Source organism: Entelurus aequoreus, linkage group LG12 (assembly GCF_033978785.1).
Source record: "Entelurus aequoreus isolate RoL-2023_Sb linkage group LG12, RoL_Eaeq_v1.1, whole genome shotgun sequence".
Lineage (NCBI taxonomy): Eukaryota > Metazoa > Chordata > Actinopteri > Syngnathiformes > Syngnathidae > Entelurus > Entelurus aequoreus.
The window spans coordinates 18641296-18656095 of NC_084742.1; the positions used below are offsets into that span (position 1 = coordinate 18641296).

The following is a 14800-nucleotide window of genomic DNA, read 5'->3' on the forward strand; positions in this document are numbered from 1 at the left end:
CTCTCGGCTTGTGCTTGATTTGCAGTCAACACATATATGTAAGTAATGTATATAGATGCAAACATTGCATACCCAATTTACAAATATATATGCATATACACTATCGTTCAAAAGTTTGGGGTCACATTGAAATGTCCTTATTTTTGAAGGAAAAGCACTGTACTTTTCAATGAAGATAACTTTAAACTAGTCTTAACTTTAAAGAAATACACTCTATACATTGCTAATGTGGTAAATGACTATTCTAGCTGCAAATGTCTTGTTTTTGGTGCAATATCTACATAGGTGTATAGAGGCCCATTTCCAGCAACTATCACTCCAGTGTTCTAATGGTACAATGTGTTTGCTCATTGGCTCAGAAGGCTAATTGATGATTAGAAAACCCTTGTGCAATCATGTTCACACATCTGAAAACAGTTTAGCTCATTACAGAAGCTACAAAACTGACCTTCCTTTGAGCAGATTGAGTTTCTGGAGCATCACATTTGTGGGGTCAATTAAGCGCTCAAAATGGCCAGAAAAAGAGAACTTTCATCTGAAACTCGACAGCCTATTCTTGTTCTTAGAAATTAAGGCTATTCCACAAAATTGTTTGGGTGACCCCAAACTTTTGAACGGTAGTGTATAATGTAAACATTTTCATTGTAAATTCACAGCAAATCACTGGTTAATAATTGCATTACTTTCACAGTAACGTTGACAGTAAATTAAATGGCAAATGGTTTATACTTGTATAGCGCTTTTCTACTTTCAAGGTACTCAAAGCGCTTTGACACTATTTCCACATTCACATTCACACACTGATGGCGGGAGCTGCCATGCAACGCCCTAACCACGACCCACAAGGAACATGGGTGAAGTGTCTTGCTCAAGGACACAACGGACACACGGACATGACGAGGTTGGTCGAAGGTGGGGATCGAACCAGGAACCCTCAAGTTGCTGACACGGCCACTCTCCCAATCGCGCCACGCCGTCCTCAATTACTGTGAAATATCTTTGCAGCAATCTACTATAACTGTAGAGCTGGGATTTTACAATTAATTAGAATACAGTTAAAACTAAATACTGTAACTGCACAAATGTAATTATATATTTCATTACGATAAAAAAAAAAAATAAAAAAAAAAAATATATATATATATATATATATATGCTGTACCGTAACTTCACAAATTTATTTATATAATTAATTACTCTCTCGGTTTAACAGCATACCGCCACTTACTGTACAAGAGTGTGCAGCATAGTCTATGGTACCCCTTAAGATAAGGGTTCTAAACATTTTAGACCTCAGGGTCTAACTGTTCAACTACAGAGGGGCCCAGGGCCCACGTAAATATTAACAGTGAATTAATAATTTTACTCAAAATTCAAAAAATATATCTCAATTAATTACAGTTCAACAGGATAAACCCTGTCAAATGATATTAAACCTTGTGTTAATCACAAAGATTATTAAGACCGATTAGAAAAAAATATGAATCAAATATACTGCAAAAGAAAAGGACTCATAAAAACTAATGAACAAGAAATTTACGCAGTGATAAAATAAATACCTTCTAACTGAATTCATAATAAATAATAATGTGTTTCTTCAATAAATTGTCAATAAAATTAAAATGCAAATACAGCTTCACCACTTTATCAATATTTTTTGCACTTAAGAAACTTTTCTATGAGTTCAGCTCCAGACTTCTTCTCTAGGTTTTGATTTTCATACAGCCACAATTGGTGGACAATTATTTTACAACGGAGTACCACTGCAGCCTCTAGAATACAGACCACACCTAAAAAACAATTACAGTTTTTGGCGGTCATCTATGGTTAAGAAACGCTGCCTTAAAGGGGAAATGCACTTTTTAAAAAAGGTTTTCCTATTGTTTACAATCATTATGAGAGACATGACAAGAGATGTTATTTTTTTTAATGCATTCTAAATATTAAATTAATGCGATCAAAAGGTTGCTTACAATGGAGCCTACGGGAGCCGCTGTATAAAACCCTTAAAAACACCTAAACACCTCCATGGAGGCTTTTGATGTAAGTATATATGTAATGTAGTGACGGGCACATTTGTAATATTTAATATTTACGTATTTTGATCATTTTAAGCACATGCGGGCGCATTAATTTAAAAAACGCATCATGTTTGCTTTTTTTTCTTTTCTTCATCACTGATTACTACTCACTGCAGACTTCATGAGAGACAACAAGCATAATAAAACATCACTTACTGTGCAAGGTCTGCTGTCATTGGGATGCCGACTGCTAGGATGTTCATATATTCCTGTTTAGATTAAGAATTACTCATAATCAATCATAAGAGCAGTGCGGATCAATCACAACGTTGGTTATTTAGAATATACTCATAATCTGTTTATGCAATCAAAGTTGCTCAAATTTGATGACCTTGTTAAATATAATACATTAATAATCTTATATAAAGCATTTAACAAATTATTGCCGCCTAATCTACGTTTTTTATAAGACGAGTGCAGGCTCATAACTTGAGAGGCTTTGGATATTTCTTATTGCCGAGAGCTCAAACCACTCGTAAACGTTTTTGTGTGTCTGTATGCGGAGTAAAACTATGGAACAAACTAGACTTACAACACAAGCAATGCCAAACTATTAATCGATTTAATATACAAACATGGGGTCTGGTTCAAATATAGAGATGAGGGTCTTTAAATTGACCTGCTGCTATACTCTGTCTCAAAGTGTTAACATGTGCTCAATGTTTCCTTACCATTATTGCTATGTTGTCTATTACCATTATTGCTATGTTGCCTATTACCACTGTTGGTATATTCTTTATTCCCACATTGTTGATACAAACTATTGTTACAGTATAATAATTATTGTTACCTGTGGTAATACCACTATGATACAACATCTGTATTAAAATCCTTAAACAAAGTAAGAGTGAAACTCATGTGAATAATCACTGAATGGAGAACTAGCGGTGGGATTAAATAAATTATCTTCTTCCCACTCCCTTTCAGGCAAAACTGGACAATCATGCATTACATACTACACATTACTTTTTGCACTATATTAATTTATATTACTATGTGTTGTCAACTTTGTACTTTTTTATGTCATTGCCTGAAATAAATAAATACATTAAATTAATTAATAATTCTCATCAAGAAACGGGGTGGGGGCAGGGGGTAAACACCAAGCATCTTTTCATGTCGTTCTCGCCATTTTAGGATCCTATAAATAATGTTAGCGCTTATAATAACAATATCACTAATATCTAGTTAATAATCAAGTCACAAAATGTAAATGAAATATTCTTGTTGCTTTTTGTATGGTTATTTATTGCATTTTATGGGCAAAAAAAGAGAACATCCAATTGGCTCTGTTGTAAGCAGACTTTTATTTACGTTTATTTCATATTTAGAATGCGTTAAAAAAAATCACCCGTCGTCATGTCTCATGATTGTGAATGACAGGCAAAATTCCAAAAAAGTGCAGTTCCCCTTTAAGAGACAAATCCGTTTGAATTGAAAATAATTTGTTGTGATATTAGAGGACTTTGATCACAGTATTTCACTGTGAAATGACATTGTTAAATGCTGTGAAATCCTGGTGAATGTTACAGTGATACAGTATATATAACCTGTGCATGGGTTTGCTGTTTTTAAGTTCAAAGATGCAGTACATGACAGGAAAACTGCTATTCCTAGGATCTACTGCAAAAGAATGTCCAAAGGAGAGAATGGGAATGCTTGTTTGTCCATTTATGTAAGCATTGCCAGACATACAATTATTTTTCAATTTGTGTGATAATTACACCCTTTGTACGATCAGTAATTCCAAAAATATCATAATGTTCCATAATTCGAACACTTCATTACACAGATATTAACAACAAAAAAACAGGATACATTCTGCACTGCGACTCATGTGTTCTTTACAGCCAGATGGGGGCGCTGTGTCAGCTTTTGTTCTCCAGTGCCGTTAGTTTATTTAAAGGTAGAACTGCATGATGAGCTATGGGTAGACAGTAATGTTTTGCTTTAGCAAACGGTCCTGAACAACGTCACTGTACAATAATTTTCCTCAAAATATGATTATTTCAAGCTTCAGGTATGATAATTTTCCAGTTCTCATCTGGCAACACTAATGTGTTGTGTGATGTGTGTGTTCTGTGATTGACTGGCGACCAGTCCAGGTTGTAGTCCGCCTTTTATCCTAGTTCAGCTGATCAAGCTCACCTGCGACATTAATTTGGACAAGCACTATAAAAAATAACTGTATATATGTAATGTACAGAGAAATTGCCCATAATGCAGTTTAAAGAATATGACAATATTAAATGTGTTTATCATGAAGTGATTTGTTAACATTCAGTCACCAATAACAACACTATACGTAACACAGGTTAAAGAAGTGTTTTCCACAGCACAACAGAAATAAAGTGGTCGTCACTTTTCTAATACAGGAAAACACCTGAAAAGATGAAATAGTCATCTTAACATTAAGTATGAGTGGGCATGAGGTCAGCATAATTCTATGTTATAAAAATGTTAAAACATCTTCCCTTTTATATGTAAAAACATTTTAAAATGACTTTCATACAATCCCTTTTGTCTGCTAATAAGATCCCTTACTTCCTCCTGGTGATGTGTCTGTGTCTACGTAAAAAGGCAAAAGTTCTCCTTAGCACAACTGGTGTTTTTGTATCTTCAATGGAGAAAAAAATAAATAAAAATAAAAATGTTTTTAAAAAAAGAAGGTGTGCAACAAAAAAAAAAGGGTCCAGGTGTATCAAAGGGTGGACCACAGTCAGCTACCACCGGGATGTTTGCCCACTTTCCCAGCAGCACACTCACAATGTTCTCAAGGTGTCACCATCAGCTGGGATTGCTCAGCAGTGTTCCCAGCGAGGTCAGGTCTTGAACCTCCAGCAACATGGCGTCCTGCTCCGTCCTCAGCTGGTCCCGCATCTGAAGGCGGCCCACCAGTTCGGTACTTAGGTCTGAGGAAAGTTCACATTAGAAAACAAGCACAGATGGTGTTGACATGGTGCTTGTGTGTACCTTGTATAGTTTGTCTGAGGGAGGAACAAAGAGCAGTGAGCTCCTTCATGGTATAGTTCTGCAAATCACTGCGCTCCAAGTGCCTCCGCTGGACGATGCTATCGTTGGCGGCTGGTGTCTAAAGGAAGGGAAGGCTTCGTTACATGTCCTTGAAGACGTGTAACAAAGCGCCAAGACTTTCCTCACCAGTGGCTTGTGGTCTGCTCGCAGTCTGTCTCGCAGCTTCTTCCAAGTGTTCCGGAAACCTCTGGATTTTGTTTTCTCCGGCTTGGCTGCAGGCTGAGGGCTCTTATGAACAGGAATGGATCCTCTCTTTTCCAGCAGGGGGCGACATTTAGGAAGAGAAAACCAAAGATGTTTGACAGGTTGTAGCGTGTGCGGACCCAGCATCACCACAAGGAGGCACGTACAATGGAACACATTTAAAGGCCTACTGAAATGAATTTTTTTTATTTAAACGGGGATAGGGGATAGCAGATCTATTCTATGTGTCATACTTGATCATTTCGCGATATTGCCATATTTTTGCTGAAAGGATTTAGTATAGAACAACGACGATAAAGATTGCAACTTTTGGTATCTGATAAAAAAAAGGCTTGCACCTACCGGAAGTAGCGTGACGTAGTCAGTTGAACATATACGCAAAGTTCCCTATTGTTTACAATGATGGCCGCATGAAGTGAGAGAGATTCGGACCGAGAAAGCGACAATTTCCCCATTAATTTGAGCGAGGATGAAAGATTTGTGGATGAGTAAAGTGCAAGTGAAGGACTAGTGGGGAGTTGAAGCTATTCAGATAGGGAAGATGCTGTGAGAGCCGGGGGTGACCTGATATTCAGCTGGGAATGACTACAACAGTAAATAAACACAAGACATATATATACTCTATTAGCCACAACACAACCAGGCTTATATTTAATATGCCACAAATTAATCCTGCATAAAAACACCTGCGTGTTTGTTATGCTAGCTCCTAGCTCCTCTGCTAGCTCCTAGCTCCATAGAACACGCCAATACAATTCAAACACCTGATCAACACACACAATCACTCAGCCCAAAAGACCGTTTACCTAACCCAAGGTTCATAAAGCTTATATATTTTTAAAAAGTTACGTACGTGACGCGCACATACGGTCAAGTTATCGAATGTTTAGCAGCCAAGGCTGCATACTCACGGTACCTGATATTCAGCTGGGAATGACTACAACAGTAAATAAACACAAGACATATATATACTCTATTAGCCACAACACAACCAGGCTTATATTTAATATGCCACAAATTAATCCTGCATAATAACACCTGCGTGTTTGTTATGCTAGCTCCTAGCTCCTCTGCTAGCTCCTAGCTCCATAGAACACGCCAATACAATTCAAACACCCGATCAACACACACAATCACTCAGCCCAAAAGACCGTTCACCTAACCCAAGGTTCATAAAGCTTATATATTTTTAAAAAGTTACGTACGTGACGCGCACTTACGGTACGGTACGTGTTATGCTAGCTCCTAGCTCCTCTGCTAGCTCCTAGCTCCATAGAACACGCCAATACAATTCAAACACATGATCAACACACACAATCACTCAGCCCAAAAGACCGTTCACCTAACCCAAGGTTCATAAAGCTTATATATTTTAAAAAAGTTACGTACATACGCAAAAAAAAGCCAAAGCTGCATACTCACAGTAGCACGTCTGCGTCTTTGTCATCCAAATCAAAGTAATCCTGGTAAGAGTCTGTGTTGTCCCAGTTCTCTACAGGCGTCTGTGTATCCAAATCAAAAGTCCTCCTGGTTAGAGTCTCTGTTATCCGAGTTCTTCCATCTTGACTGCATCTTTCGGGAATGTAAACAAAGAAGCGCCGGCTGTGTACTGTTGTGGCTGACTACGTTCGAAAAATACGTCCATTTCGCACCGACAACTTTCTTCTTTGCTTGCTTGGCTTCCTTCTCCATAATGCAATGAACATGATTGAAACAGATTCACGAACACAGATGTCCAGAATACTGTGGAATTATGAAATGAAAACAGAGCTTTTTCGTACCGGCTTCAATGTGGAAGGCATACCCGTGTTCGTCGGGCTACGTCACGCGCATACGTCATCCTCAGAGGCGTTTCGAACCGGAAGTTTAGCGGCAAATTTAAAATGTCACTTTATAAGTTAACCCGGCCGTATTGGCATGTGTTATAATGTTAAGATTTCATCATTGATATATAAACTATCAGACTGCGTGGTCGGTAGTAGTGGGTTTCAGTAGGCCTTTAAGTAAGTTTCTTTTGAGTCAAAGACAATAACCAGTCGATGTCATCAAGTCCCGGTCCACCGTGTTCTTCCTTTTAGTAAAACGTGCCCACTTATTGTGGGGAATTTTGCTTATCATTCACAATCCTTATGTGAGACAAGAACACATTTTTTTCTTTTATCATTCAGTCTGACTTGTGAATAAATGTTGGCAAAAGTCAGCCAGCAAAAGGAGTCAATGGCATTTGCTCGATTCTGCCTATTTGGCACTCTAAAAAGCATCTAAAAACCTCCATCAACGTTTTATAAAAATGCTTTAAGTACCGTATTTTTCGGACTATAAGTCGCTCCGGCCGAAAATGCACAATAAAGAAGGGAAAAAACATATATACTTCGCACTGGAGTATAAGTCGCATTTTTGGGGGAAATTTATTTGATAAAATCCAACACCAAGAATAGACATTTGAAAGACAATTTAAAATAAAGAAAGAATAGTGAACAACAGGCTGAATAAGTGTATGTTATATGACGCACAAATAACCAACTGAGAACGTGCCTGGTATGTTAACGTAACACATCATGGCAAGAGGCATTCAAATAACTATAACATATAGAACATGCTATCCGTTTACCAAACAATCTGTCACTCCAGATCGCTAAATCCAAAGAAATCTTCCTCCCCGGTGTCGCCTCTGGTATGTCCTTTCTTTCTGCTGCTCGATTGCCGTTCTCTGCTGCATATTTCACTTCGTCCAGCTTGTAATCTGCAGTATATGATTTCCTTTTCGGTGCCATTTTTGTTCAGTCCTTCTCAGTTTTTATAAGTTACCGCCAATGTTGATGTGATCCATTTTAATAGCTACGCCAGTAGCATATAGCATATAGCAGTTAGCATCTCATGACCCACAATTCCCTTCTGCCATGACCCTCTCCCGCCAAATCCTTATTGGTTGACGTGTGAGTGACGATTGCTGCCATTTGCTTCGTCTCTTACGCGAATGAGATAAATAATATCATTTGATATTTTACGGTAATGTGTTAATAATCTCACACATAAATCGCTCCGGAGTATATGTCGCACCCACGGCCAAACTATGAAAAAAACTCCGATTTATAATCCAAAAAATACGGTATATATGTAATGTAGTAACAGGTACATTCACAATACCTACATTATTACGTATTTTGATCATTTTAAGCATACTGTGAGACGCATCACCAAGTTCGCTGACAACTCACGGCAGACTTTGAATTAAAGAATTAATCATAATCCTCGTATATGGTTAAAAAAAAAAGTTGGGTGCACACGAGCGTCTTTTCGTGTCTTTTTCGCCATCTTAGGGTCTAAAGTTGTCTGTCAAAGTTGACCGACTTCTCGCTTTATGGCTACAACCTTCTATTATCCAGGTGAGTGGCATGTTTTATAATCGAGAATTAACATTCACCATCTCAGAGACAGGAGAGCAGTTCCCCAGCTCATGATGTCAATACAGCAGCATAATCTAGTTACCTCTCCGTGATCAATGCACCGCTAGAAAGTAGTTATAAGATATTATAAGTTATAAATAATAACAATATCGCTAATACTTGGTTAATATTCAAGTCATAAAATGTAAATGGTGTATTGTTGGCGCTTTTTGGATGTTTTTTTAGGGGACGGCGTGGCTCAGTTGGTAGAGCGGGCATGCCAACAACTTGAGGGATCCAGGTTTGATTCCAGCTTCCACCATCCTAGTCACGTTGTGTCCTCGGGCAAGACACTTCACCCTTTCTTGCAGTTCCACCCACACTGGTTTAAATTCAACTTGAAATGTAGATAATGGGTTTTTACTATGTAAAGCGCCTTGATTCTCTTGAGAAAAAGCGCTATATAAATATAATTCACTTTACTTTAGTAAATGAATGAATTTAAAAAAAGAAATTTTCTTCTCTTGCTTTGTCAAATTTCAGACCCGAAGGGGTTTGTAAATTAAAAAAACATTCATTTCCCGTTTGTGTTCAGTCTTAGCTTCATCCACTGCAAGTGTGTTGCGTAATTGCATACCTTCTTGCGGACGTCATCTTCCTTCTCCGCGTCTTCTTCCTCACTTTCACTGTCATTGATGAAGCACAGCTGCAGGTTCATCTGCGTCTGCAGCCTAGACGACACAAACATGACTCTAACGTCCCTCTCATAACAAGTGCATGAACCAGCGTGTGTGTGTTGGTACCGCGAGCTGAGGGCCGTCATGTGACTGTTGCAGGCCTCGTCGTCGTCGTCATCGTCGCAGCTTTCTCTTCGCCTTCCTCGCTCTCCTGTCCAGCTAACCGGTGCTCGGCTTCGCTCCAGAGACACTTGACTCTGAGATTGAGATTGAATAGATAAGAATCACGATCAAGCTAAAATCAATTGCTTGGTTGCACAACATAGACAAACTGTTTAAAAAAAGAACAACACTTTTTCATGTTTTATGCCACTGATTAGGATTTTATCTGTTTTAATGGCTAAGTTTTAATTTGTTCAAATATTGATTTGAACTGTGGCACTGCAAGATGTAGTTAAATGAAAAGTGGGTAACAAATAAAATCTATTAATATTATTATTCATTATTTCTGGCACCCTACTCTGTTCCACGGTCCTTGAGCGCACCATAAAAACAAGTCTGTCTTGCAAAGAGCACAGCTTGTAGGTTCAATGTGTACAATTTAATATCTTAGTTGCTCAGACATTAATGTGTTTATAACAGGGCTGTAAGCTTAGCGTTTTCACTAGTAGCTCCGGTGCTACTAAATGAAAAAAATTAGTAGCTCCGAATTTTTTTTGTAGCAATATGAAATGTCTTAAATATCAGAATTTCCTTATTGACACTCAAACAATGTACATGTCGTGTGCACTCATACATTTAAACACACTGCCATCATAAGGCCTCATGCAACACTCAAACACAGAGAACATCCCTAAACTGTGCTAGCACTGTTGCTAACACATGTGTAGGGTTGGGCGATATGGCTCAAAACTCCTATTCCGATATAGTTTGGCCCATAAACTAACCCATTAATGGAATTATCCGTTGACGTAACTTTACCTTCAAATTTAAAACCCCTTCCATCAATCCACAGAGCCTTATGAATGAACTCCGAGACATTCAAAAGTTTTGTTTTCATGATTTTCGTCCGAAAATTCAGTCAGAAAAACTCTACTGCCAGTCTTTCTTTGCATAGGTAGTAGCGTCATGTTTGTAGCGCAATCTAAAATAATTTATTTATACTGTCTGCTACTTAACATCAGCATAGCCATTCGAGACGTAATATTCGAATTTGTGCAAATATTACAGCGGACATCACTTAAAAATAGTTGTAAGGATCCGCAGATGGCTAGTGTGACGTCATAGGTCAACCGGAAAAATAATTAATTTAACAGCGCTAAAATGAAATAAGCGCCCCCACCCCCAGTGTACGGGAGGCACATGGCGTATGACCAATAGTCGTATTAGAGAGTGTGCATGGACACTTGGACTTCACACGCAGGTGTGAAAATACAAAAAAACTAACTAATTGAGAAATTAGATTTCTTTAGTGCATGGAAATGTACTAAAGTAGTCTATTTGTGTTTGACTTTCTCTTCCACTGTTACCGAATAGCATTATTTTAGTTTTACTGAGATTTAAGGATAGTCTGTTTTTGTCAAACCATCTCTTTAATTTATTCATTTATTATGTTAATAAATTATTCTGTATTAGCTTCTTTGTGTTTTCTTCTGAACAAAACGCTTTTTTATGGTTCCTACCGCTACGTCACGCGATGACATGTCTGGCTAGCTCATTATCTCTCAAAATGGCTCTGTAATCTCCATGAGATTGATACTATTTTGATCATATCTATTTACTTGCAAACTTTGTAATTCTTTCGATGTCTTATATCAGATATATATGATAATAGCATCAATATAGAGGCAACTTGTTTTTCCACTCTACTGGTACTTTAAAAGCTATTGTGGATTACAGAACTACCCGTTAGCCCAGAAGATCCTCTAAAGCGTCATTGCGATGGCCGTCGCCTGGCCACTACAACACAACCTCTATGTAGAAATACATTGTCACATCCTGTGTAATTCATCTAAGTCAGTACTGGGTTTTGATGTGCTAAAACCATGGAGATGTGTTCAGGGGCGGCACTAGGTTTTAAGAAAAAGGGGTGCTTAGCGCCCAGGTTATTCACAGGATGCGAGCGTGCGAGCTAAATTTACACTTGCAAGATCTTTTCGCTCACAACTTTTTGGCACTGTATTAGAAATAATAGTGTTGTCAGTGGTTTGGTTTTGCAGCAAAAGGCGTGGCACAAATGACTATATTCTGCAAAGTTTGTTGAAAAAAGGCAGCATCAGAAAACGAAGCATCCAGCGGAGGAAATTTAACTCTTTACAAGGCGAACAAGAACAAACAAACTCCTGCTTAAAAGCATCTTACTGTTTGTACTTTATTGATCTCCAATGTTGGTGTTTATGATATGCTACATTTTTGTTTACAGAATTATTTTATTCAATACAGAAGTTTTGGCTGTCATAGGAAGCTCTATATTGATTTTTGTAATTATTTTATACAAAGACCAATTTATATATGTTCTACAAAATCAACTTTATACATATCATTTTGCTAAGCGTATGATGCAGTGTCATTTCAAACTAGTAGTTTTTGATAAAATAAAAGCAAAACTTTAAGGTACCCAAACTGCTTTGACACTATTTCCGCATTCACCCATTCACACACTGATGGCGGGAGTTGCCATGCAAAGCTCTAACCGCAACCCATCAGGAGCAAGGGTGAAGTGTCAAGGACACAACGGATGTGAATAGGATGGCAGAAGCTGGGGATCGAACCAGGAACCCTCAAGTTGCTGGCACGGCCTCTCTATCAACCGAGCCATGCCGTCCCAAGTAGTAGTGACCAGCAGATAGTGCAATTCAGACCCATTTAGATAGCTGCCTAAATGGTGAATTACAGTAAACAGCACTGACCTTTGCCATCTTCTCCTTCTTCTCCTCCTCTTGCTTCTCCAACTCTGCGATACGCAGACTGAGTGCCTCCCAGTGCATGATGGGAAGGCCCAGGTTGTCCTCACTGTAGCCTTCCTGCCAGACCAGAGCCGCACCCTCTGAATCCTCATCGTCGTTGTCACCGACATCGTCATCGCCGCTCATAATGCCGTCGTCGGCCTCGTTGCTCTCCTTCTCCTCACCCTGCTGCCTCTGTCTCTCTTTTTCGCCCTCCATCTAGTTTAGACAGTCCAGACAGGAAGAACAAGTAGCAAAGTGTCAGGACTGTATTCATCTATAGTAGTATAGTTTTTACATTTTAAACATTGTCCTAAATTTTATGTGTCAATTTTGATGCAATTACTGACTGAATTATATGCTGACTGTTTTCTCATTTTGTGTACAGTGTTTACACTAGCCACGTGTACATGGGCAAAATGTATTTAATCTGATCATAATTCGGATTAGAATGTTACTGTGTTCATTGACCCAGAAAAAAATGAACCGATTATGAGATGCATTTTCATGCATCACACCTTCAATCGTAATACTTTATTTTGACATGAGCAGCACATACCGTAAACGGAAGTAGAGGAAAAAGAAGCAGTGACTTCTGCTTTGAATTTCTGTCATATTATTTATTTATCAATTTTGCCTTCTGTTAGCTACTTTTGTTTACTTGTCATTTTAAAATGGAGCTGTTTTATGCCTTCCAGACCATAGTTTTGTTTAGTTAGTCCTGCTTTCAGAGCAACAAACTCCAACAGTATAAAATGCTACTTTTGTACGTGTTGAATGGGGGGAGACAGCAGCAAGACAATCGCTTCATTCCGAGACTATTAAGTTTAGTCCTCCTCCACCAAAATATAGCTGACATCAAAGACACGCGCAGTAAGGATAAATTTGACCCAAATTTCAGAAGAGGTGTTGACATGCGCTCCAATCTGATTGACTATCGGCATTGATTGATTGATTGATTGAGACTTTTATTAGTAGGTTGCACAGTGAAGTACATATTCCGTACAATTGACCACTAAATGGTAACACCCGAATAAGTTTTTCAACTTGTTTAAGTCGGGGTCCACTTAAATTGATTCATGATACAGATATATACTATCATATATACTATCATCATAATACAGTCATCACACAAGATAATCACATTGAATTATTTACATTATTTACAATCAGGAGTGTGGAGGGGGGGTGGGGTGGGGTGGGGGGGTGGGGGGGAGGGGTGGGGATATGGACATCAAGTAGTGGACATAGAGAGAGAGAGAGAGAGAGAGAGAGATCAGAAGGCATAAGAAAAAGAATCTGCATTTGATTGTTTACATTTGATTATTAGCAATCCGGGGAGGGTGTTAGTTTAGGGTTGTAGCTGCCTGGAGGTGAACTTTTATAGCGGTTTTGAAGGAGGATAGAGATGCCCTTTCTTTTATACCTGTTGGGAGCGCATTCCACATTGATGTGGCATAGAAAGAGAATGAGTTAAGACCTTTGTTAGTTCGGAATCTGGGTTTAACGTGGTTAGTGGAGCACCCCCTGGTGTTGTGGTTATGGCGGTCATTTACGTTAAGGAAGTAGTTTGACATGTACTTCGGTATCAGGGAGGTGTAGCGGATTTTATAGACTAGGCTCAGTGCAAGTTGTTTAACTCTGTCCTCCACCTTGAGCCAGCCCACTTTAGAGAAGTGGGTAGGAGTGAGGTGGGATCTGGGGTGGAGGTCTAGAAGTAACCTGACTAGCTTGTTCTGAGATGTTTGGAGTTTAGATTTGAGGGTTTTGGAGGTGCTAGGGTACCAGGAGGTGCATGCGTAATCGAAAAAGGGTTGAACGAGAGTTCCCGCCAGAATCCTCAAGGTGCTTTTGTTGACCAGAGAGGAAATTCTGTAGAGAAATCTCGTTCGTTGGTTAACCTTTTTGATTACCTTGGTTGCCATTTTATCACAGGAAAGGTTAGCCTCTAGAATGGAACCTAGGTAGGTGACCTCATCTTTCCTGGTGATGACACTGTCACCTACTTTTATGGTGAAGTGATTGACTCTCTTAAGTTTGATGTGGGACCCAAACAGGATGGATTCTGTTTTACCCAAGTGGATGGATAGTTTGTTGTCAGCGAGCCAGGTGCAAGTTCTACAGAGCTCAGCACTGAGGATTTTCTCCACCTGTGACTTGTCCTTGCCGGATACCAGCAGGGCAGAGTCATCCGCAAACAAAAACAATTCACAGTCACATGCCGATGACATGTCGTTTATGTATATTAGGAACAGTAAAGGTCCCAATATACTGCCTTGGGGGACTCCACAGCTCACAGAGAGGGGGGGGGACACGGTGCCGTTCACCTCTACCACCTGCTCCCTCCCCTCCAAGTAAGACTGCATCCAGCTCCAAGAGGTTTTGTTAAATCCGATTGCTCTGAGCTTATCCAACAGTATAGCGTGGTTAACGGTGTCAAAGGCCTTCTGAAGGTCCAGCATGACCATGCCGCA

The 14800-nt window shown here is 39.1% G+C and overlaps 1 protein-coding gene across 2 annotated transcripts in view; it reads right to left on the bottom strand.

Moving 5' to 3' along the window:
• Positions 1 to 3368: 3368 nt before the first annotated feature.
• Positions 3369 to 14800, bottom strand: part of si:dkey-6n21.12 (schwannomin-interacting protein 1) — a 16811-nt gene continuing 5379 nt past the window's right edge. The window contains exons 2-8 of one of the 2 annotated variants that reach the window (XM_062066843.1): positions 12291 to 12545; positions 9508 to 9638; positions 9342 to 9435; positions 5241 to 5366; positions 5055 to 5172; positions 4848 to 4993; positions 3369 to 4005 (exon numbers count right to left, since the gene is read on the bottom strand). In XM_062066843.1, coding sequence (XP_061922827.1) covers positions 4869 to 4993; positions 5055 to 5172; positions 5241 to 5366; positions 9342 to 9435; positions 9508 to 9638; positions 12291 to 12545 — 849 coding nt within the window. In that variant the 3' untranslated portion in view covers positions 3369 to 4005; positions 4848 to 4868. Of the gene's footprint in view, positions 4006 to 4761; positions 4994 to 5054; positions 5173 to 5240; positions 5367 to 9341; positions 9436 to 9507; positions 9639 to 12290; positions 12546 to 14800 lie in introns of those variants that run through there. The other variant, XM_062066842.1, reaches the window with a different exon arrangement.